The 23,965-nt window shown below is 38.4% G+C and overlaps 1 protein-coding gene across 1 annotated transcript in view; it reads right to left on the bottom strand.

Moving 5' to 3' along the window:
- ARHGAP10 (Rho GTPase activating protein 10) overlaps positions 1 to 23,965 on the bottom strand; it is a 143,583-nt gene that overhangs the window by 2,600 nt on the left and 117,018 nt on the right. The window contains exons 20-22 of the mRNA XM_017820181.1: positions 20,681 to 20,843; positions 10,144 to 10,275; positions 8,595 to 8,686 (exon numbers count right to left, since the gene is read on the bottom strand). Of these exons, the coding sequence (XP_017675670.1) occupies positions 8,595 to 8,686; positions 10,144 to 10,275; positions 20,681 to 20,843 (387 nt within the window). The remainder of the gene's footprint in view (positions 1 to 8,594; positions 8,687 to 10,143; positions 10,276 to 20,680; positions 20,844 to 23,965) is intronic.

Below are 23,965 nucleotides of genomic sequence, written 5' to 3' on the forward strand. Positions count from 1 at the left end.
AGTGCCACGTGGGGAAAAGTGCCACGTGGGGAAAAGTGCCACGTGGGGAAAAGTGCCACGTGGGGAAAAGTGCCACGTGGGGAAAAGCGCTACGTGAAAAAAAGTGCCACGTGAAAAAAAGTGCCACATCAAAAGGTGTTTGCCTGCTCCTGTTCACCGCGCTTTGGGTCGTTGATGGTCCCAGCAGCCATTGAAATCCCTGGTGGATGGGCTGGGTTCCACCCCCTAGTCAGCTGATTTGCCTCACAGGAGACCTCCAGCAGACCACGTGCAGCTCCAGCAGCCGTTTAAATCCCATTTGACCACATTTGACAGGAAGTTGAAGCATAAGCCACATTTCTTTGGAAAACAGACTAAGAAGTCCTCAAATTCCCTTATAAGATGTCTTATAAGGATATGATACAGGTATCTACTTACCTATGTAACTGCAAAATCCCACACTTTTTAGCAACCTACGATACTCTCTACTGTATTAATTTATCCTCACAGTGCTTCTGAGACAGACAGTATTTAGGGAAGAGATCAGACAAATGCTGAAACATGCTGCCAGCCATGTCAGTACTTTATTTAAAACACATTAACACATTGGGGAATGTGATATTTGTAGCCTTCTACATATCAGGGAAATAACAGCTAAGAGAGAGCAACATGTTAAGTCTCACTTTCAAAAGCATTGTAAGTCTCCTCTAAATTTGAGCACTTAAAAAACATACTTTCCCCTACTTTTTTCCTTGTGTCTTATTATTGTCAGACAGCGAAGCTAGAAGCTGTGCTCAGAAACCACACTTTAAACAACAGCTATACCTCCAACAAACCCAGAAAACAAAACTGCTTTCAAGTGATACTGATAGTTTAGATTCAGAACAGAAGTCTGGGCTTACACTCGTAATGGAAGTGTTCGAGAGAAAGATTCCAAAGGAAAAACACACATAGAAAATTACCTTTTAGGATCTCTGCACACACAGTAACTTACATTACTATTAGTAATTAGCAGGCCCTCCTCTCCCTTTGTCATTTTTATCCCACAATTACAGAGTACACATGCATTTGAAACCGCATTGCTGACACCACCACAAGCCTCCCTCCGGCAGTGGAGCTGTAATTCTGCTCGTTCCAGCAAATGTGCCAGCAGCCAGCCAAACCTCTCCCTGAAGTCTCCCATACCTACCGAGCACATCTGTATTACAGGAAACAAACTTGAAAAAATGACAGGTCAGGAAGAAAAATAACTAGAAAACCTGAAAGTAGGAAATTTCTACTAGTCCTCTGGAGCTCAACCTCAGTTTATATTAGAGGAAGGATAGATGTCACTGGCATATGAGTGTCCATAAATCAAAGGCCTGTTCAAAATGAGGGAAGCCCTAATCTAAGGGGATCACACTGAAATTTAAATTCACCTAAAATGTACCCAGGGAGGAAATGCTCAGACTATGCTGAATCACTTGACTCTACACAACAGCAAATTTCAAAAAGAAATATTTTCTAAACAGGTTTGATAATAGTAAACTCTGAGACAAATACCATTTTCAGCCCAGAAGATGAGATACAAACGGTACAACTGAGATCTATGCTTGGGAAATTAAATACCCTGTGTGCACATCACACAGCTCAGGGTCTCACTTGTTGGCATTACTAAAAAGTAATTCCTAATATTCAGCAGCTGTGGTGACACGTCAGGTAAGATTTCTGCCCCCGTTCAAATCACCATATGCAAGAAGGGTTAAGGATACCTACGTACATCACTGACTTCTTATGTAGGTACATGATACTAATCAGGATGCCATCCAAGTGTCAAGCTGCTTTAAGCCCCAGTGATCCTGTTTTCTTTGCTAATCCATTTCCGAAGTATTGGGTACAAGAGCACGCGTTCATTTAAAATCAAAACCACTTAACCACACACAAAAAAATAGAAAAGCCATTTTTCTATCGTGCAGAGCTCTTCTTAAACCCAAGACACAGGCTATTTCTGAAAAAATACCCTGCTCAAGAGAAGATGTTCCATAGTGTCCCCTTTCTGTCATTTCTTCTCAGTCAACAACGATTACAGTTCTTAGCACTTTCTCAGGCCTGCATCATATAAAAATACCTTGCTGCAGAAACTACACATTTGGCCTTAAAACTGCAACTCATTACTAGACCAGTCATCCCATAGGAATAAGTCTTATGTCAGCTATGGACAGGAGGAGAGGATACTTGTAGTATAAAAGGTACAGAGCAGAGAATTAAAAATTAAGTGTTTTCAGCAAGGTTTAATGAGTGTATAGCAAGACTGAACAACAAGACCAACTATAGAACCACCACTAAAAGCTATCACCTCCTAGGACAGTGCAAATAGCAGCAAAGTTGAAAGCTCAGAGTGGGACATTGGCTTCCTCAGTATGTGCTGCAAGGCCATTTAAGCTGTCTCACTATAGTGGAGGTAAAGGGTAGAGAAGGAAGTTGTCTGACTGTCAGTTTTACAAGCAAGTGCTCTGGAACAATCACTCAACTCAAATGGGAAAAAAAAAATCTACAGACTTGCAACTTGTAATGAGATCTTTAAGTAAAAGCTTTTCCAATTTCACCTAATCAAGAAATGCAATAAAATGAACTCGGCATTTGCAGCACTTCTTATTTTTCTGTATGCTCCGTAGGAAATAGCTTTCATATTGCCAATGTTACAATTATCTAACTGCAAATACATAAAAGTTGCAAACAGCAGTTCACAAAGACCCAATGCTACAAGCAGACCTTGCTCTGCTTTGGCAGCTCAAACATTTCACAGCTCTCAAGCACACATGACAGCAAGACTCATCTCCACAGCAGTATTAGTTCATTGTCTAGGTGCCACTAACTTCAGCAAGACCAATTCAGACACTGATTCACACTTGATTTCCCCATCTTTGTGGAAACTAGCAATTTTGGGAAGAAATCTAACATGCAGGGTGCCTGGCACAAGAAGATCTCCCTTTCTGATGGACTATTTTGCCAATCACAGCAATAACCCCAAAAAACTACATAAATGAGGATTCACATTCTGAGAACAACAGAAATCTCACTGCTAAAACCACAACAGCACCAGAATTCAATTCCATAGAACTCAATCACACTGGCCAAGTTCTCATTAGGAAATTAAATTAAAAAGACAAAATGTATTTGCAAGCCTTCTGGGTTTAGAAATCCCTCTGGGTTTTTCAAACAATCCCTATGGATAAAGCTGCTCGGAGAAATACAGAAACATTTAGCATGCTTAGGGTTAGCATAGAATTTGGAATTTCAGAACTTGCTGTTTCCCTTAATTATGCTGTGAGAAGCAGAATTATCTTGTGGACAGGACAGAGGGCTGGGAGTCAGGGGATCTTCTTCCTGACCTGCTGAAAATTTACTGTGTGCCCACAAATAAAACAGTCTGCCCATAACGGCTCAGGCTTGTGAACAAAAGCAAACACACTGATACACCATGACAAACCAGTGAAGGTGGAATTCAGCTTACAGACTTCCCAAGTGTCTATTACAGCTGGTGGAGATCTAGTCAGCACGATGAATAGAGGGTCTAAAGAATAGCTTGGCTCACTCTAAAGCAGTAAATGGTTGGTCAAGCTGAGTTCCTGCAATACAAGTTAGTGACCTGTGTCACCAACATAAAACCTCGCCAATCTGTGAGACTTGGGGTCTTTCTCCTGAAATGATTCCCACCCACCTGACAGCTGAACATCTCCAACAATCTTGCACACACACCAACTACAAGGTAAAATGCATCAGGTTAAACATCTTCCACTTTAACATTTCTCTCCTGAAGATCACTGCTTCCACAACTATTATTGCAGGAGCAAAGTCAGACCGGTTAAGGTCAAACTACCTTCAGTGACATGTAAAAACTTCTAGCAATGTCAGTAGGGATTTGGTATTGCTCATCTGGTACTTGTTATTGGTGAAGGAATTGTAGCTTTCAGCAGCAGTTTGAGATAACTACCTCCAAAAGGCATGGAGGTATCTGAAAAGGAGAACATGTGTCCACAGCCTGTACACTCACAGTGTCTCCAGATGTAAAATGAAGATAATTAATTCACATGAATGTTTCCAGTGCTTTGAAATCCACAGACAAAAGGTACACAAAGAAGTAGCTCTATCCTCATTTTTACCTCAGGAAAAGAACAATTTGCACATACAAGGAAATACAGTATTTTGGAAGCACCACTTCTCTTTGAACGAATCCTTCATTTGTCAGTACCATGAAGACAGACAGTCCAGAAGCCCCAGCATCAATTAGAGGGCAGAGAGTGCCTTGGAGTCAAAACCAGGGACATTAACTAAGCCTGGCACTTTGTTACACTAGGAGAGACAGAGGGGGATGACAACGGCCATGTGAACATGGCTTTTTGTGTTCCTTTTATACTTGGTAGGAATGATGGTGCCCCACTTTTCCTGAGGAAAAAAACATTTTCTCAGTTTTCCTCATACTCCCTCTCCCCTAAAACCTGATTTTAAAAATTGTAAAAAGCCTTGATAAGAGCTATCTTGACAAGCTTTCAGGAAGCCTTCCTGCTAGCAATACTGCCAAGGAATTTTTGTTGTGTAAACACCATTTACTCTATCTAAAACACTTCTCCCGAGTGAAATTCCCATTTACTGAATTTTAAGCAGTCTCTTTCAAGAACCAGAAATTTAATAACACTTGGCTCCAAGGCTGGCAAAATTTCAATGCCAGGCAGTCTGATTATTCTTTCCATGGTTATTGGGAATATCTTCCTCAACAACAACAGAAATATACAGCCAGCATATGTCTCTCTCAATCTCAGATCATACTCTGCTTCTTCCCATATGTGCCCTTATCCAGCTGCAAACTCTTCAAGCTTTGCCTCTAACCACTTGAATTATATTGTAATGTGCTGTCAATAATACAGTCTGTAACAACTGGGAAAGAAAAATATTGGCACAGCCTAAGGCAAATTGAATTGAAGATTTAAAAAAAAAAATACAGTGGATATTGTTCAGATTACATTATTCATTTTCTTACACAATTCAATTAAATAGAAAACTTTGCCTTTTCTTTTTAACTTACCAGATGGTGCCTTAGCATTTATATTCTATGTCACTAATGGAAAGACTGTGGAATTCAGGGTAGCACAATGTACATGCACTAGTGAAAACTCCTGAACATGAAAATGCCAAGATTCTATACAGATTCCTATCAGGTGACATAAAGCTGAATTTAAAATATTAGCAAATCTAACCTTGGAAGAGTGAGACAAACAGATTTTTTTTTCCCATTTAGAAACAGGAAATGGTGATGGGAGCAAAGGTTAAACCCTTACCTTCTTGCACCAACATTACCAACATTACATTTAGCAGCTATGACAGATGCAAGACTGTACTTCACTAAATGCCATTATCCTGTCTGAGGCTAGAGCAGCCAGAAAGACTCATCCAGAGTAAGGACAGGTAAGAGAGAACCACTGCAATCAACATCCATGGACCAAGAGAGACAGACCAAGAAGAACGGGGGAGGAAAAAAAAAAGAAACAAAGCAGAAAAGGGAGGTAAGAAAATGGAAAAAAACTTCAATAACCAAATAGTGAGAGGTGAAAGGGACAGGATTAGAAAAGTGAGACATGCAGGGTGGAGAAGGGAGAGCTGGATAAAACCCTCACTAATGGAAGCAGCACTTTTTAGTAGACATTAATTTAACAGTTACTTTAATGGTTGATACTAGCTGTATGTCAACTTGATTGATGCGTTGTCACTTTGATAGTTAAGGTTATTGGTAGAGCTGCAGAATTGATGTATTATTACTTTAATTCTTCATTTGGGGGCTTTATTAGGGCATATGGGAATTTAAATTGAGTAACTAAAGAACCTGAATTGATTCACTGGAATCTGATTCCAGCATAGACACAAGGGTGCCTAGTACAAAAAGAAAAGGCCCCTATCGAGGCATTTCAGAGGTTTCAAATGTGGAGACTGGTCTGCACTTTGCACAAGAATAACTTTTCATATTGACGGAGCCATCCATGACATAATCTATTGGGAACCATGGTCATTGTGAAATGACCATGAAGTTATCACATACATCCAGTTGCTGCCTTATTACTTTCATGCTCTCCCTCTTTATTCTGCCAATTCACAGGCTACCCAATCACAGCAGGGTGAGAGCCCTGCAGGGCAAGGACAACGCCTATAAAATAACCGGGATACAGCGGAACAAATCAAAACAAATGTATTTAAGGAAATGTGATCTTTGCCATTGGAAATCTGCAATTAGGTTTTCAAAATGCAATCTGCCCAACCTTTTCTCAAGCTTCCAACCTTACTTGTAGGATGAGCTGGAAAAAGAGTCTTACAGTTGAAATAGTTTTCAGCACAGGCCAGAGTCAAATTCCATACTTGTTCTCGGACAATCCAACTCTCTAGTTGAAAAACTCAATTGAGGTTGTAATGCAACAAATCACAGTAGCTTTGCCACCACTTCTAGAGATCTCATTACACAAGAAGAGAATCCTGGCATTGCTCTCACACAAAACAACTGTTTCTTGAAAGAATTTCTTATCCCATGCCAACATAACAGGTGTGCAACCCTTGATGTTCTGCATCAGAAATGCCTCTCCTAGACATCAAATCTTTTCCACCATGCACTTGATTTTTCTTTCCTGTACACAGTTTTATGTCTGCTGAAGATCCCTATCAGTCATGTTTTTAAAAACTTAAATTAAAATAGCTGGTGTTAAGAACTTTAAAAAGAGCAATCATTTAGCTAATTCATCTTTAAAAGGTTTCCCACCTAACTTGATTCAGACGTGATTTGCCTGCAAGGCAGCTCTAATAGCAAACATCAAGAATGATTTTGTAAAGTGTGTGCTAGTAGGGAAGAATCTAGTGGGCACCCCAGACCACTTTATGCTGCAAAAAAATCAGAACTGGAGTCTGGACCAGGCTTGCTATTTCCTTGTCTGGGAGGAGGCAGAGGACAGGATTGTCCTATGCTCTGCCTGCTTTAAAATAAGCATCACAAAAAAGGGGAAGGAAATATCTATGCCTGTGCAATGTTTTCATTATTGTTATACACACTAAAAAAATAAGATTTTTGCTGAGCTTCCCATTTGTTTCATCTTGTGGAACAAATGAGGAACATCCTATTGGAGTTGAAAAGATTTTCACTTATGAGAAAAACTTTCCCCTCACACACTTTTGATCCAGTGCTAAGAGTTAACAGAGTGCATTTTGGGAAATATAAGAAATACTTAGTTAGCTTTTTAATGCCTGCAGGTTGATGTTTTCCATCTGTGTACACTTTTTCCCTGCTGGATGTAAACTGGAAATTTGGAATACTCCTTCATTGGGCATGAAACGAAAGATTCTCACATAGTATTTGAGTGACTGGGCAGTACCTCCCCTACGTGTGTTTGGTCATGCTGTATTAAATACCACTTTCCCTCTGGAAATCACATATCAGATTTCTGACCCGGTAGCAAACTAAAAGCTGACAATGGATGAGAAGAGTCATCACTGCAGAATTTCCAGATTTTTTAAAGATCAAGATGCCTCTTACTGGCCCCCTGCCTCTAGAATGAAAAACTGAAATACTAAACTCAGAAGGTCCTTAGGGACGGAATTCTCAGATCACTTTGAATTCCCCAGTCTGCACCCAACTTGGATGAGTATTAGGCCAAATCTAAGAGTCTTTTGGTTTTCACTATGAATGTAATTTTTTACCAAGTTCTTCCAATTAACAGCAGTCGTACCATGCTGCTGCTAAGAACTGATTTCTGCTTAGAATTATTATTAAACTGCATTAAAGTAACAAGAATTTCTGAATTTGTCCAGCCCATGTTGAGCCATTCCATCCTATCTGTTTCTTATATTAGGAATTTCCTTGTGAGAAGAAGAAACTGTAACGTTGCCTTCAGCATCTTCAGAGTTTGTATTAAAGTAGGCATAAGGTTTAAAACCTAAAACTTTTCCTATGAGTTTGAAGTGCCTGTGAAGTTACTGAAGGATAGATACATGGAAGCTCACTGAACAACACAGTCTTGAGCAGAGGAACCACCCTCCAGGTGTTCATATGTAATGCTATATTTGGGTCCGTGCAAATCTTTAAACACAGGCCTTCATTCTGCACCTCAGTGAATATTCCTTTTTCTACAAGTACATACACACACTAACACAAACCTTGACCCAAACAGCAAGCACTGTCTTTTCTCTCCAGTGTTCACTTGATTTACCTGGCACTCTGATTGAAAATCCTTAAACAGATATTTTTTCTTTAAATGAAAGCCCACATGTTATTTTACAACAATAGTTCACATTTTAAAAAACACATTTTCATAGGCCAAGATGTTCTCTTCTATTACTGAATAACCTTTTTTTGGTACGACACATTGAAATGATGCTGAAAAATTCAACCAATTGAAAGCTCACCCAAAATCAAAAGCATTGCCTCACACAGCTAAGGATATGTTAAATAGCTTCCTCACACCAGAAAACATCTCCATCGCCAACTGTGTGCCATCAGCAACATTGGCAGAATAGCACTCAGACTTGTATTTTTATCCAAAGCCATTTTAGCAGTTTTGTCAATTTGTTTTTCATTGCTTTATATTTACTGAAGCAGTACTTACCATCCTCAAATATTGCTCCTATCTGAAATGACAATTCAGAGCTGTGTTCTGCTTCACATGGATAAACTGCTCTTGCTTTTCGGTGGGCAGCACTGAAAAATGAAATTATGAATTATAGCAACTTTTTGCTATTATGAAGACACTCTCTCAACCATTCTCTTTCCATTCATATTTGAATATGACTGAAAGTTTAAATACAATTTCACATGCATCCTTAAAGGCTTGTAATTCATACACACGGCCAAAGCCAAAGCTTCACACCTTACTGTTGGCATTTCTGAATATCATACTCCTAACTTCATGCACACTTCTTTTTATGACAAACTCGACTTTCAACTACAGTTAAAATTTTTTCAAGTGTTAATCAGCAAGGAAATCAATAGTAAGCAAAGCATATGATACTTAATTTACAGACTAATCATTGTTATATCTTCTGAAACATTTCTTCGTGAATCTTGCACTTCAGCTTTTCACTATCACTGTTCAGAATACATATTTTATGTTTGTTTACAATACAACATTACTAGTCTACCAAAGAGGCTGTTTTTTCTTAAATTCCTCAAGATTTCTAACATCTCAGGCAGTCTTGTAGAGGTGTTCTCAGGATGCTCAGTAATAAGCCATCAATATGAATTTCTCCACAGTACTCATTTTCTCGAAGTACCATAAGCAGAGATCTTTGAATATGTAAATATTATTGGTGTGGCTTAATTAATCATGCCTTTGCAAACTGACAGTTTGCTGCTGCCCAATAATGCTGTGTTTAGACAGAGCACCCACACTATTAAATCATCTTTTGTTGAGCCCAGGCAACAACAACGACTACACAGTGGGAAAGATTCTTCCTGCCCCAAGGAACTTGCAGTCAAACAGACAATGCAGTTGTGGTGCAAAATGCAACCAGTACTGAGAAATGGGATTTTTGCTACGAAGTGATGGGAATAAATTGTGAATATACCCAACTACTGGAATTAGAAAAGAAAATATTATAAATAAATAAAAATATTTTCCTTCAAATATTATGAAGGGAAAAGCTGAGATGGTGAAGACCTTCAAAGGAAAAACTGAGAATACTTCAAAAGATGGACAACAATATGGAATGAAGCAGAAACAGGATTTAAGGAAAGCAGGACAAAAGCGTGAAAGAAAAGAATGAAACAACAGAGAAAGGTTAAAAACATAGGAAAGTTTCAGAGGCAAGTAGGTTAGAAAGAGAAACATCTGACAAACGTGGCTACAGAAAAGAAAGAATCTGTATTTTAAAAGACACTAAGAGAAACACTGTGGGAGAGAGACACTATGAACTGCCCACCCTGCTTGTAGTGACCAACAAGCCACTGGCTCAATCTGTGTGGCTTCTACCAAGGAAGGTGTTCAAAGGAAATGTAAGACAGACAGTGATTTTATTCTGTCAATATTGCTAACACTGCATTTCCTGATTTGAGATAATCATTCACATAACACAGGAGACGTGCATTAGCTATTTTTAAAAACGTACAGAAAAAGGAGGCAAATAAATAGCCAGCAAAAGTTGTAGTGTACACTGTACCTTTCCACTGCTCTGTCACTCCCAGTGGCAGGGTTGGGGAAGAAGAAAGTGGATAGTGCAGTATTTGTGGCAGCTGGGTTAGCAGATGGAATATTCATCCACGAGACCATCGATGGGCGGCTTTGACCAGGGCTAAGAGGAAATACATTCAAGGCAGAATTAACAATGTGAATAAAACTTGTTATCTTACCAAAATGTTTGAATCTTTATAACTAGACAACTCGTTAGACCTTCAAATTCAAACCCAAAAATATTGCCGAGCTGATTTTGGAGAAATGGCCACCGTATGATTCTGCATTTCCTCCTTGAAGACCTTCCTCCTACATTCCCTACATCCTAAGCTAAGACAAATCACCTGAGATGTATGACATAAGCAATAAAAAGGCAAAATTCCCCGTTCCTTATCTAATAAAGACAGATACAGTGAAACTGCATGTAGCAGGCTATTATTTGAGCTGCCACTTTGCCTTCACAAGTTTTGACGAATCTATTTAAAAACCTTCTCGGTGCTATACTAAGGCTGGGAAGATTTCTAACGAGGCTGCAGCTATTACAAGACTGGGATCACAATGCTGGCTCTGGATTGAGATCTCATTCTCATAGCTGGGTAAATACTGCCTCAGTGGCTGCCCTCACCAACATGCTGCTCAAATAGGCATTAACTTAATGGCTGAGCACACAGTTGCTCTTCTGGAGGAGAAAAAACAGCAGCCAAAATTAAAACTTTTCTTAGTCGCTGAAAAACACACAAAGTCATCCCTAACATAAAGGAGGTTCCTAATTTTCCTAAAGAACTAAAACGTTTCAGGGTTGCACGGACAAAACAAGAGTCCAAACATTTAATGGCAGCGTATCTTTGGAACAAAGAGCTGGACTTTAAGCAGTTTCTAAGCAGAAACAGAATTAAAATCATTCACACACAGCATTCAGGCAGGAATCATCACTCAGAAGTACTGACTTCACAATACAGTGTTTATGAGTTCGTCTTATTCCAATATTAACCTCTTAGATAACATAAATCTGCAAAATACCACCGAAATCTAGGAATTCAGTCAAGATTTTTGTGGGGGGTCTAAATTCACACCTAATCAAGGTGGATTGACCGAAAGCAAAAAAGAGATCAACAATCACCCTAGTTATAACTGTAAATGATTAAAAGAAAGCAGGAAACCTAACTTAGATAGCTGATTTTAATCTGCTATTAAAATTATTAAAATTAAATATCTGGGATATTTAATTTCTAAGAGAAAAGATCACTATTTGTTGGTTTGCATAATGTGGTTTATAATCAAATTCAACTTTCACAAACTGTTTCTCCTAGCTAATATATCTCATAGTCATTCTAGTAACTGCATATTTAGCAGACGTTAATTTTGATCATTAATTTTTAAATTTAGTACATTGTGAAGTGGTGAATGTCACGTTCCTTACTTAACAAGACAATAGCTTTTCCTTTGGATCTGTGTCAGGAAGCATTTGGATGAAAACTGGAATTCACAGTGTATGAAACAGCATTCTGCAGTTAATGCCACTAATAAAAATGAAACTTTAGTGTGCTGAGATCACAACCAGAAGGGTTTATCAAAACATGCTCTGCTTTTAAAAATTATCAGATTTACCAAGTAAAGAAAGGCATCATAAGTATTAAGCTGAATGATGAGCTGGATTATGCTGACTATAACCATATTTCATGCTTAACTTTGGGAAGAGAATGAGTAGTCTTCTTTACTGCATGTGAATCTTTCACTACACAATTTTTTACATTTTCCAATAATGACATACCTTTGAAGAACAGCACCTACATAATTTAGGGTTTTTTGCTTTTACTTGAACCTGTTCTCTTCCTCCCATTTTTATAATAATTGAAAAATTTTCCTCAGATAAAACAAAATCCTTCTGCTAAAAGTGACCTCATTCAGAGACAAAAACGAAAAAAATGAAACACCAGCATTTGTATCCTTTTCTCTAAATAATGAGGACAAAACAATTCTCAGTGGTACTGTTAAGTTTATAAAGTTTGCTAGAAAGCAAATTATTTCTTCACCATTCACCACACATAGTGTATATATGCAGAATTAATTTTAACTCAGTAGGTGAACTTAAGACAGAAGTTTTTCAAAAGTGAATTTAAAAAAAAAGTATCCTACTTGCATAGGTTAAACTATTCTATGTAAAACAATTCTGAGACTTAAAGGAAAAATATTTTCCTTGTGCTCCTATTTATTAAATTCAAATTGATTAAATTCCAGCAGAAGGGGGTTTGGAATGAGATGGACTTTAAGTTCCCTTCCAAGGCATTCGATGATTCTGTGATTAAGATTGGTGTCAGACTCATTTCTGAAACCTGTAAAGCTACAGAAAATAGGAGAATAATATTCCAAGTATATCACCACGAGAGTATTAAAATATCTCTAATGCAAACTAATCACCATTCAAGAATATTCCACCAAGTGGCCTTCTCGTGCATAGCTCAGATGTATGCTGTTTGATTTTCAGCAAGTGAATATTAAATCTTCCATTTAATAAATATTTCATTGCTACGTGCATCATTTTAATCTATGCAATTTACTTGATCGTCTCTAGAAAAACACAAAACACCTGCACCTAAGATACAGAATTAATAACTTCAAAGATACTCAGAATAGAGAAGACAGAAAAGGAACTCTCCAACCCAGGAAAGCAGTGGTCATTCATAAGAATACTTGTAATAAATAACAGATGGTTTCTTGCTGAGACTTGGAGAGGAAAGAAAAAAAAAAAAAACACAAAAGAAAAGGTGTGCAAGTAAAGGAACAGAAGATGAAATAAAATCTTCAGATCCATGAAATGGCATGTTTATTTCTCAAGTTACAGAGACTCAACAAGAAGTGTAATCTATCAACAAGTAAGACTACACTGTCCTTTACCAGACACCATTATACAAAAGCATGTTAAAACTGGCAGGTTTTCTACAAATTCTGAGCCACTCCAACAGTTCTAGTGGAAAAACACTCCAGAAGTGCAGGTACGTGGAGTGCCAGGTTGTTCCCTTCCCCACTTTTTTGATGAATTCCCTTAATACATTTCAGCTGTAGGGAAAGCACTGCAGCACGGCTCCTGAATTCGCCTGTCACTTTAGGCTCCTGGTTACCCAGCAAGAGATCATACCCTAGGAGCCAGCAGGGAAACAAAAAAAACCACTTTTCAACAGCAATAGATTCACCATATTAAGAAGGGGAAAAAAATTTATAGCTTCAACTACTAAGCACATTCTAGAATTTATGGGTTTGGTTCTGTTCTTTTTATTTACTGTACTTGGCTATCTCGGGAACCACTTAATTTTGTTGTTAAAACAGAAGGTTTTACTCAATAAGAAAAATAATTTCCAATGTTGTGGTGTGTAAGCAAGAAACTGGCTAGATTTTACTGTTTTTTCCTTGAAAATATTCTTGTGATAGCAAGACTATCTTGCTATAAAGCTTTGCACACCTTGTTTATCAAGATGACGACATATTAGAAAGTATTGCACACCTTATCATAGAGCATCTCAACTTTAAGAAGGTATCTTGAAGAAATCCTTTCTCCCAAAGGCTAAAATGAAGGAAATGCATTTTCCTGAGGGTAGGGAAAAAAGAAAAAAAAAACAGCCTCACATAACCATCTCTGTCTGAGGAAAAAATGTTATTGTCTAGCATACTGAGCATTGGGAAAAGGGAGGAGGGGGAATAGCTTTACTGAAAATAAGCTAGAGATTTTGCACTGATACTCAGAAACAAACTCCTGAAAACAAGATTTTATTGGATGTTTATCTTGCTGGTTCCTAAGGTAACACAGCTAAAGAGCAGTCTCTTATCTTGAGAGCAATGCAGAGACTCTGAAAAGAATCTACATGGCAACTCCTGAGGAAAAAAAAAAAAAAAGAGTTGTTTCATAGACAAGTTTGGCAGCCCCATGGCTGTCATATCACAGCGTCTGGCTGACAAACTCAGTGAAGGTGTTCTTGAAAGATTTCATTGTAAGACAATAGTGTATAGGAAAAGGTTCAGCTATTTCTGATTCAATATGCAACCCAATACTGTCCACCACCAGATCTTCCTGCAAGTTAAGAACCCCTATGCCTTGGTGAGTGGGGAGGAGAAAAAACCACGGGCAAAATTCTAGAAATGGTCGTAGTTGCAGAAAAGCTGGAGGCAAAATAGAAGGACGGAATTTCCTCATCTTTGTTCCCCCTGAAAAGAAACTCTATCCTCAAAATTTAAAGTATGTGACATGCACGCAACATTCCAGAACCCTCATTTATACAGGACACATCAGTCAGCAATGAAATAGAGGTTTTGTTAAACTTGGATTGTGAAGTCTCAGTGAAGCAGCTAACACATTAGTGAAATGATCTTTCACGCCAGTCTGGTAAATCCAAAGCTAATGTCTACAGCAGCTGTCCTAAGTTAAAGTATTTTTAAATGATAATGCAGACAAAGCAAAAGTGAAGTACGTACATCTATAAGCTTATGGCACACTGCTGTTCCCTTTAAGGAAAAAAAAAAAAAAGGGGCTGTGTTCACTGGAATCATGCAAAGAAAATAAAAGAAAAAGAGAGGAGAAAAAAAAAAAACAAATGACAGAACTTTAGCTCATCACAGTGGTTGCATCCACATCATTCCCTGCCCTGAGCACACACACAGCTTATCCTGTGCTCAGACAGCAGTGCTGCTGTCAAGCCCAGTGGAAGACAAGGAGATGGCAAGGACTACTTTGTATGAACCACATGACTAAGTTACATTATGCCTGTTTCAAAGGAGCTGCAAAATGAGGGCTCTTGCTCTGCTTGCATAATAATAGGGTACAAAAAGAAGTGCCTGCTTCGCTAAACTGGCTCCCAAACTGCTGAGTCACCGGAGAGGTGGCAGCTGAAACAAAAACAAACTGCAAAATAAGCACAATGACCGAACAGCTGTTAAAGCACCTTCTTTTAATAAAATAGGATGATGACACTAGATATTATAAGAAGTTTTCAAGACACCGAAAGTGAAGTCACTCATCATTTATGTAAAGTTGCAAATTCACACCACTACCAGAAAGTAAAAAAGAAACTACTACAATTTTAAGGAGACTATACATGCAGTCTACTGATGTAAATATAACAAGGCTGATGGGAGTTCAGTCAGCAGTCAAACAAAATTAATAACTATGTCCAAGGGTTCTGTTATGTTCAGAGCATCACTGTCTCTGCCCTCCCTTGCCATTGATGGCTCTTTTAATATCATTGTGCTCACCAGGAATTTGAACAGCTTGAGATTTCATGAAGAATGAGTAGCTTCTTTCCAGCCTGGTCACAAAGACCCTGAAAGCACTCAGGATGCTGCATAGCACAGCTCTCAGCACCATTTTAAAAGCCTCTGTGGATATTAAAACCCAAAAATGATGCCCGTAGTGTAGCACTTACATACCATTGAGCTGGCTAACAGAATACTTTAGTATCACGGGAACTAATAAAGAAAAATGTATAAGAAATTAAAGAAAGACTCGATTATTTATCTGCCACTGGCCCCTTGCATGTTCCTGAAAAGCCATTTACATTGGTGCTTCTATTTTTCCTCTGGCCTTTGAGCACCTTCAGCATTTGGGCTGTCAGGACTGTATCTTGCATGCTCCAATAGCAGCATCCAAGGTGGGATTCAGTTTGGAAACTATGAATCTTACTATTCTTAGCCCAGAAATGTAATTGCTTTAACAAGCCATGCACCCACCCACACACACTCATACACACGCTCAGTGAAAAGGTTTGAGGGACAGGAATGCTTTTCATCCCCTCCAATTGCAAAATCCCAAAGGCTTAGAGAGGGAAAGAAGAACAGGCAAGGTAAACAGATACTCAGACAGTATCATCTTGAGGAAGGCTACTCCACATCCTGCATCATACCTCCACCCAGAACGACCATCACAAGTCACCATGTTCCACCTCTCTGGGAAACCCAGAGACCCTGAAGTCTCAGATCCCAAAAATGAGCTCTCCAGCTGAGGAACAAGACATAGTTTTCATGATCTGAATGAAGAAGTGATCATGCAGATAATGTAGGGGACTTCCAAATGAAAAGGAAGACTCTTGGCCCAGTTCTGAAAACCCAGCACCGTGAGGGTTAAGTCTGTAAGGTCTGTAGATACACCCTGGCATAGGGCATTGTACTGTAAAAGCACAAAGAAATCTCATGACAACAAGGGGCCAGTTACAGTAGCAAATCTTTCCTTATCAGAAGGAGGTCCACAGAAAGATTGATTACAGCACATACCGAGTCCAGGGAATACCAAGTGTTCAGGTTTTTTTGGTTCATTCTGAGGTCAAGTGAAAACAGACCAAAGGCATCCCATAGTATTTTAGGACGTGATTTGTAATCCACCTTTTGATGAATCAGTCATTGCAATAAGGGAATCCTGCCCTAATCCTTTGGGGGTGAGCTCCCATTATAGCCAGTACTCTGGGAAAGGCTAAATAAGACAGACCTCATGTCAATAAATGGTTCCATAAGTAAATTCTATAATCAAACCACAACAGCTGCTAAAAAGTTTCCCTTGCCCTTTTTTAATTTTATTATGTGACTCCATGTCTGATGCTCCATCGTTTGCACTACCACCTACTTCACTACAAGAGGACTTTAATGGAAAAAAAATGTTGTCTTTCACAGACTTTAACTTACACTGTATCTTTACTTGCTTAGATATATTTATCGGATACTGATGTTTATACCTGTTACCTTTTACATGTGAAAAGCCATAATATAATAGAGTGGAAGTCAAACCATGAATCGCTGAGTTTCAACTGCATGCAAAAGGGCAGATTGACTATTGCTCCACAGTTCAAATGCAGTTTAAGAGCTATCCATATCCCCTTGTAATACATATCTCCAAGCCCAAGACCATCACCATTATCAAAACAGTTTGGGGACTAGCTTAGAAAGGCTACTCAGCTTCTTAGTATCTGAAATCCTGAACTCCTCTTTGGAAACTACATACTTTGAATTATTAAAAAGTTGAGTTTTGTACACCACAGGAATAAAAATCTAAGTGACTAAGGTACGTGTTTTTCAGTGCCAATCAGGAAGGCAGAAAGCAATGTCAGGGTCACGTCCTCCAGCAAAAAGATATCAAGCCTCTTGAAAAAAAGCTGTGGCAGATTTATTTCCTTTTTGGGCAAATGCAATAGAAAAACCAGAAACTGAGTACGACAAGAGTCTGCATGGGTACTTTCATCAAAGAGGAAAATGAAAGAATGCAAACACTTTGGTTAACATTGAGATTATCATTGCTGCTCTGCCTTAAAGGGAAAAAGTGCCCAAACTAGTGGAGAGCCCTCCAAGGGAGCAATACTCTATGCAGCTCACAACCATAATTATCAGTTTATGTCTGAGATCAGCTTGTGCTAAGCATCCTTGGATAGAAGGGTTTTTCAAACAGTATATGTTTGTGACACAGTGCTTCATCAAGTAGAAATGGTAATTTGTCCATCCTAGGTTATCTGGGGTTTGAATCTTGCATCCACAGAAACTACTCTGTAACTTTGTGATTGACAGAGGAAAAAAAGCTCTCTATATTCTACCATAGAGTGCATGCAAAAATAAGGCATATTTATTTTTAGTATTTGGCTCTAGATGGAAGCATGAGGTTAAAAATAACTTCAGGAAAAAGGTTAAAAAAAGTTTAGGGTGCAAAATAGCCTTAAAGCAGCAAACTCAGGTCTCCACTGAGAACCACCCCTGCCCTGGGCAATGAGAACCAACTAACACCCAACTCTCTACTCACCCCTACAGCAGTACATGACAACACAGGACATATGTCTGATCCACACAGATCTTTCAAAGAAAATCTAGCATCAGGCACACACACACTTACAGACATGAAAACCAACAGCTTAACGGGGCTTCAAAATGACACATATGTGAAACATCACCTTCGAGTTACACCGTATGCACAGCACATCTTTAAATACTGATATGACAATTGAGCAGTCAGGGCTTTGTGAGACATTTAAGATTGGTGGTATAGCCCTTGCCCTCTTAGCTTCTTTAACCACTCTGGCCATGTGGTCCCCTCCGAGTGCCAGTCAGGAGGTGAGGGTGTATTTGCCTGCATTTTATGCTCATCTCGCCATGCTGGAAGCTGTAGCTCCTTTTGTTTTTAAAGGTGGGACAAGGAAAGGGCACGCATCACAGAAAACTCTGCCAGGAAACATCATGGTGACAACAGCTATCATTCCGGAAAAAGCAAGCTTTTCCTTTCTTGGAAACAAATACCACAAAAAGTGTTCTTGCTATCCATCACGTACTCTTGCTTAAAGCAAACTACTGGTATAAACGAGCCTTGGAATGTCTGACACATCTTGACCCACAATGCAACATCGCTCCCCCGGGAAACAATGCAAGAAACTCTTCCACCACAAAGAAGTCACCATCACCTTGTTGACTGCATAACTCCATAGCGATCGATCTCTGACAAGAGTAACACCCATGTGTTATAAACATCAGCAGAAACTTGAGAAACCGGATCCTCCTGCATATTTCCATTTCCCCTAGACTCAGTATGGCATTTGCTATATCTCAGTGAAGACCTGCAATACCATTTTAGAGAGGATACTGAGACTTTAGGAATTGATTTTTTTCCAATTTGGCACAAAATACAAAACGTTTTGAAATCCTGCACAAACAAAGGATTGTTCTCCACCTAACTCTGGGATAGTCCGATTTGTGAGAACAGTCTATGACCAAAGCAGAGTTCAACAGCCAATGCCACATTTCCTGGAGCTGTGAGAGCTACCAGAGCTACACGAGGTCCAGTCAAACACAGCCTTTCCTTGCCCACAGGACCCCCTGATGCACAATGATTGCTCAAGTACAGCAGGTACATTCTCCACTCCTCTGCCATCAACACACTGGGGCTGTTCCAGGTTGTGGTTTGGGTTTGGCTTTTATTTGTTAAGGCAAGGCCCTCTCAGTCATCAGAGCTAGAAGGGAAGAGAAGCCAATTTGGGGTGAGAAAGTAGAGGAAAGAAAGAATGTAACATTCACAGACTACTCTCTGTCACTGTCCAGGCTTGTTGCAGAGGTAATTCCTAAGCAAACTTCACAGACAAGCAAATGGAAGAAAGAAACTACTTTTGACAAATAATCTAAATGCACGTACCATGCACCTTTTTATTCCTTCCAAAGAGAACTCTAAGTACTGTTTCCAATTGAGCAGAAAACTTCAAGCCATCAAGAAAAATTTCCAAAACAGCAGTACAGTTTAATTTTTCATGAAAATCAACAAATGTAAAACAATGCAACGTTTCTTCAAATACATGGAGTTCCCAAACTCTCTGGATATAACCAAAACTCCTTCTTTTATTCTCTGAAGTGACATTATCAATGTTCTGCTATCCCTGTGTTTCTTAATTAGCTATGCTTGCTTTTACCAACAGTCCAGTTTTATACCAGCTACAGCATCTTTTCCACACATGCACCTCTCTTTCTCCAATACAACTTATTGCTGATTCCACCCAATTCTAGAGGATAGTACAAGAGGATAAGGAAAGAGTAACTTCAGACCTCTACTAAAGAAACAACATTTATGTACAATACCTAAAAATCTGGAATTATTTCAATACATACAAGAAAAAAAAATTGTTCTAGTTAATAAGTACTCCAATCAGTTAATTATTTGTGTGTGCATTTAGAAATATAAACTCATTATATGACTATCTGTATATTCTCATGTGTTACATACATCTACACACTTGCTCCATCAGCAGAGCAGGCTGCTCAGAATGCCATTATGGAAAATATTTGTAACAGATCTTTTCTCCAGACCTGCTCCTTCAGCTCTTCTTGGCACTGAAGGCTGGAAAACTTTGACTTGATATTGGTTAAAGTTTGTATGAATAGCAAACCAGAGAATTCAATTCAGGTTCAACTCTGATTTAAAAACAAGTTACGGTCAGTTTTTTGTGTATCAAACCTGAATTTGTATTACGGAGAGAGTAATGTCAATTTTTGCTAAAATAAAGTCATGCTCAAAAACTGAACATCCTCAGAATCTACTGAAAGTGACAGACTGCACTTTCATTGGAAAACAGGCCTTTAATTTGCTAAGAAGAGATTAACAAAGATAATGTTCTTAGACAACAGGATCTGAGCACATACTTATTACAGTGTTTGTCCAAACTCAAAATTTGGCCCATAACCTTAATAGCATGGCATCTAAGTGTAGCTTAACAGTCTTGAAATAAAAGTAGGGTAATATATCATATAGAGAATAACTTAAATATTCTTTGCTTAAATAAATAACATTTAAAATTTTATAACAGGTTACAGGAAAACGAATTAGGTTTCAGTAAAAAAATAACATTTCCCACAAGCATTCAAGTGGTCTCTAAGCTCCACCTCAACATATAAACACATATCTTTTTGCAGCAGAAGGAAACAAACACAATTATATGCAATTTCTAATATTCACTCGTCACAAACTGAAAAGGAACATGTGGACAATCATACTAGTGGAAAAATTGTTACTTAATATTCAGGTTACTTACAGATTTGTTGTCCAGCCTGCAAGATCTCCACTGTCCATGATAAGGTGATTTCCATCCAAGAGCACAGGCGGGCTACTAGAGAAGGCAGGTGTTGGAGACTGAGAAGAAAGAGAATCTATGCTCCCAGTTGGAGTGTCTTCTCTGGGAAAGCTGTGACTGTCAGCTAGAAGAGAGAGCACAAGTTAGAAGGAGAGTCAAAGAGTCTTCTCATGAGCCAAAGCATCTGCTTTGGTGATAATGTCCTGAAATATATATGAGAAGAAACTTTACTGCCCCATTTTCACTGGATATTTTGTAGGATAAGCAATCTCCCAGTATTTTCCCAAAAGGTATCACTGCACAATTTCTCCCATTTTTATCACCAGGCTATCTTCACAACACAATGTATTCCCAGTGCTTTCTGCAGCATGTGTTTTCTGTGAATGAAATGCTAAATTTTGGGGGGATATTTTTAGACAAAGGCATCATTTCAGATATGAAAATAGTTTAGGCTATACACATTTGCTTGTCTCTCTAAAAACACAATCTCTAAAGATAATGTAATGCCCATTTGAGGATTGCTCTCAAGTACCACAAGCACAATCTTACCAAACATGAAACACTGACATTTAGAAAGGTCAGAATAAGCAGGAGATTTCTAACAAACATACAATACCCAAGAATGTTACGCCTTTTTAATGGTGTTACTTTTAAGGGAACTCATCATATTTTGAACTACTACTCATTTTCACAAGCTACTCTTAGAATATCATCATTCAGATATGATTGATTGAGAAGACATTAAAGGAACACCAATCCTATCCCAAGGACAGTAAGATAGTTACCAGTGTGTCACAGCACTCACTGCAAACCATGTTGACACATCTAGCCAAACAGCACGTTCTGCACTGAAAAACTAACCTTCACCCACATAGCTTTTCCCTTCCAAACTTTCATTTAAACATCTTATAAATTCTAAAAGAGGTGTACAAAATGAGGATGTTCGTAAACAATAAAGTATCCAGGACAGATAAGCCAGCAGTCTCAAATGGGGCCTGTGGTTGTTCTCAAAATACTAATATTTAACTGTAATAAAGGTCATTTCCAGACACCCTTTACAAGGTTCCCTGCATCCTTTCTTCTGTCCATCCTACTCCCACTAGCACCTGTGACCATGGCCCACAGGCCTGCCAAATAACATCATCACAAAAGTCCAGAGTGGATTAGATATCATTGACCCCACAGTCTTTGTAAAAGAGTTCTGGTCTCTTAGGGACAACAAGCTTTGGGAGAAAAAAATGAACAACCAAGTCCTAACACATCACAATAATATGATCACAAGCTGTTAAAGTATCATGCTTGCTTGACAACCTGTATCTCCTGTGTACAGTAATATACAAGATGAAGTCCTGTACAAGGTTACTTTCCAATTCTAAACAAATAAACATCTGCTCAATGAAAAATTGAGCTTAATTCTACTCCATTGAGGTAAGCAGTACTATTGCATTGATTTCTTTAATTTATTTTTTTTTAATTAATTAAAAGTGCAACAATAAAAAGACATGGACAATGAAAAGGCACCCTCACTGGATAAAAATCCTTCTCACAACTTTATTACTGCCTCAACCAGCTCAATTCCTTCTGCTTCAAAAGCAGAAAATTAGTAAAGCTTCCCCAGCCATCTCAAACTCACCCCCTCCCAACAGCTCTCAGAGAACAACTTCCCTAGAGAGTAAAATGACATACAACTAAAAACAGTGAAATGATAAAAGTCATCATCTGGAAATTTCTCCCTAAGCAGCTGCTAATTTAAGGATCTAAATTAGCCCATAGTAACAAAGTGTGATAAGCTCTGAGGAGGAGAATGTTAACCTGGGAAAGTGAGTCACTCTCCCCGTGGCCCAATCCTGCTCAGCTCACACCTCCCCACTGCACCCAGGACACGACGCTGCCGCTCACATTTACATGACGTGACATGAGAATTGCAGGAGTGTCAGGTAAGAACTAATTAATTACATCTCGTTTGCAGATGTATGTGTCACGATGATAAACATCTAAGAGATTAGACAGTGATACTGCAACCTTACTTCATAAATTCCTTAAAACTAGATTTAAGTCCTTTTAATCCATCATAGTTTATTTTCAAAGTAGTACTATTAAGACAACCAAGACTATCAAACTACGTACACTACTAGAAGGCCACATTTACCACAACCATTCACTTAGCATCACTAAAACACAGTAGAAATCTGTATTAATCTGTATTATTCTGTTTATTAATATTATGAATATGACCAAGTCACCGCACCTCCCTACAGAAAGCAGAGGATTTTCCATTGAATTGTTTCTCAGAACACATAGAAAAAGTAAAAAAATATTAAACGCTTCAGTCACGCACGGCAGAGTCAACATTGGAGACTGTAGTACACAGGCAATTACATCTGACATTATCATAAATTAAACTGTGTGTTAAATCTTTCCTCAATTTTTACTTCTTCCTTCCTGAGTCAGTGTTTTCTCACAGTCAGTACTGCATTGCACTCTCAAGACTAAGATTGGGTTTACAACACTAAAAACAAATCAAGTATTTAAACAGGAAAATGCCTGCTAAATTCTAAACACCCTCTAAAAACATGTACAAAGACACTTCACATTCTGATTTCTTCAATTATCTCCTTTTGTAAAGCAAAACAGTATTTTTATTGAGGAAGAGGCAATTGTGTAAAACTGAAAAACAGATGACTAATGACCATCTAGCACATTTTCATTATTAAAAACAATATATGCTCAAAACCTAAGTCTTGGAAATACGGGGTCATTGCTACGATTTCAACACTACAAAGATTTCATCCTTTTTGTTGGTGCCAAAAGTTCTGCTAACTTCAGAAATTACAGTAACACCTGTACATGGCAGAGGCCATAGAACTGTGTCTCATTATCTCTTTATTAAGCTTAATAACCTGCTTTTGATTAATGCTCATCTCATGTTGGGCCAAACTGCATCTTCCAAACAGTCATTGTCTGCAGACTTCAGTAGATGATAAAAGGAATGGAGAATCAATTGGCTGCTAATTAATATACTTGCCAACAATTACCTTCACTTTGTTAGGCTTTATTTTCAGGCATGATCCATTTAATATGCCTTACTAATTATTATATTCTCTCTCATATCCAGTTTTTGTGTTGTGTGAAGGTATTTAAACGATCTCCTTTTTAAGTTTAACACTGAATCTCTTACTGTAAGGGATTTTGCAGCTTTGGAATCATGCATCTGTTCTATAAAACTGTTCTATAAACCAGTATTTT

This window comes from Lepidothrix coronata, unplaced genomic scaffold (genome assembly GCF_001604755.1).
Source record: "Lepidothrix coronata isolate B3197 unplaced genomic scaffold, Lepidothrix_coronata-1.0 Scaffold79, whole genome shotgun sequence".
NCBI lineage: Eukaryota > Metazoa > Chordata > Aves > Passeriformes > Pipridae > Lepidothrix > Lepidothrix coronata.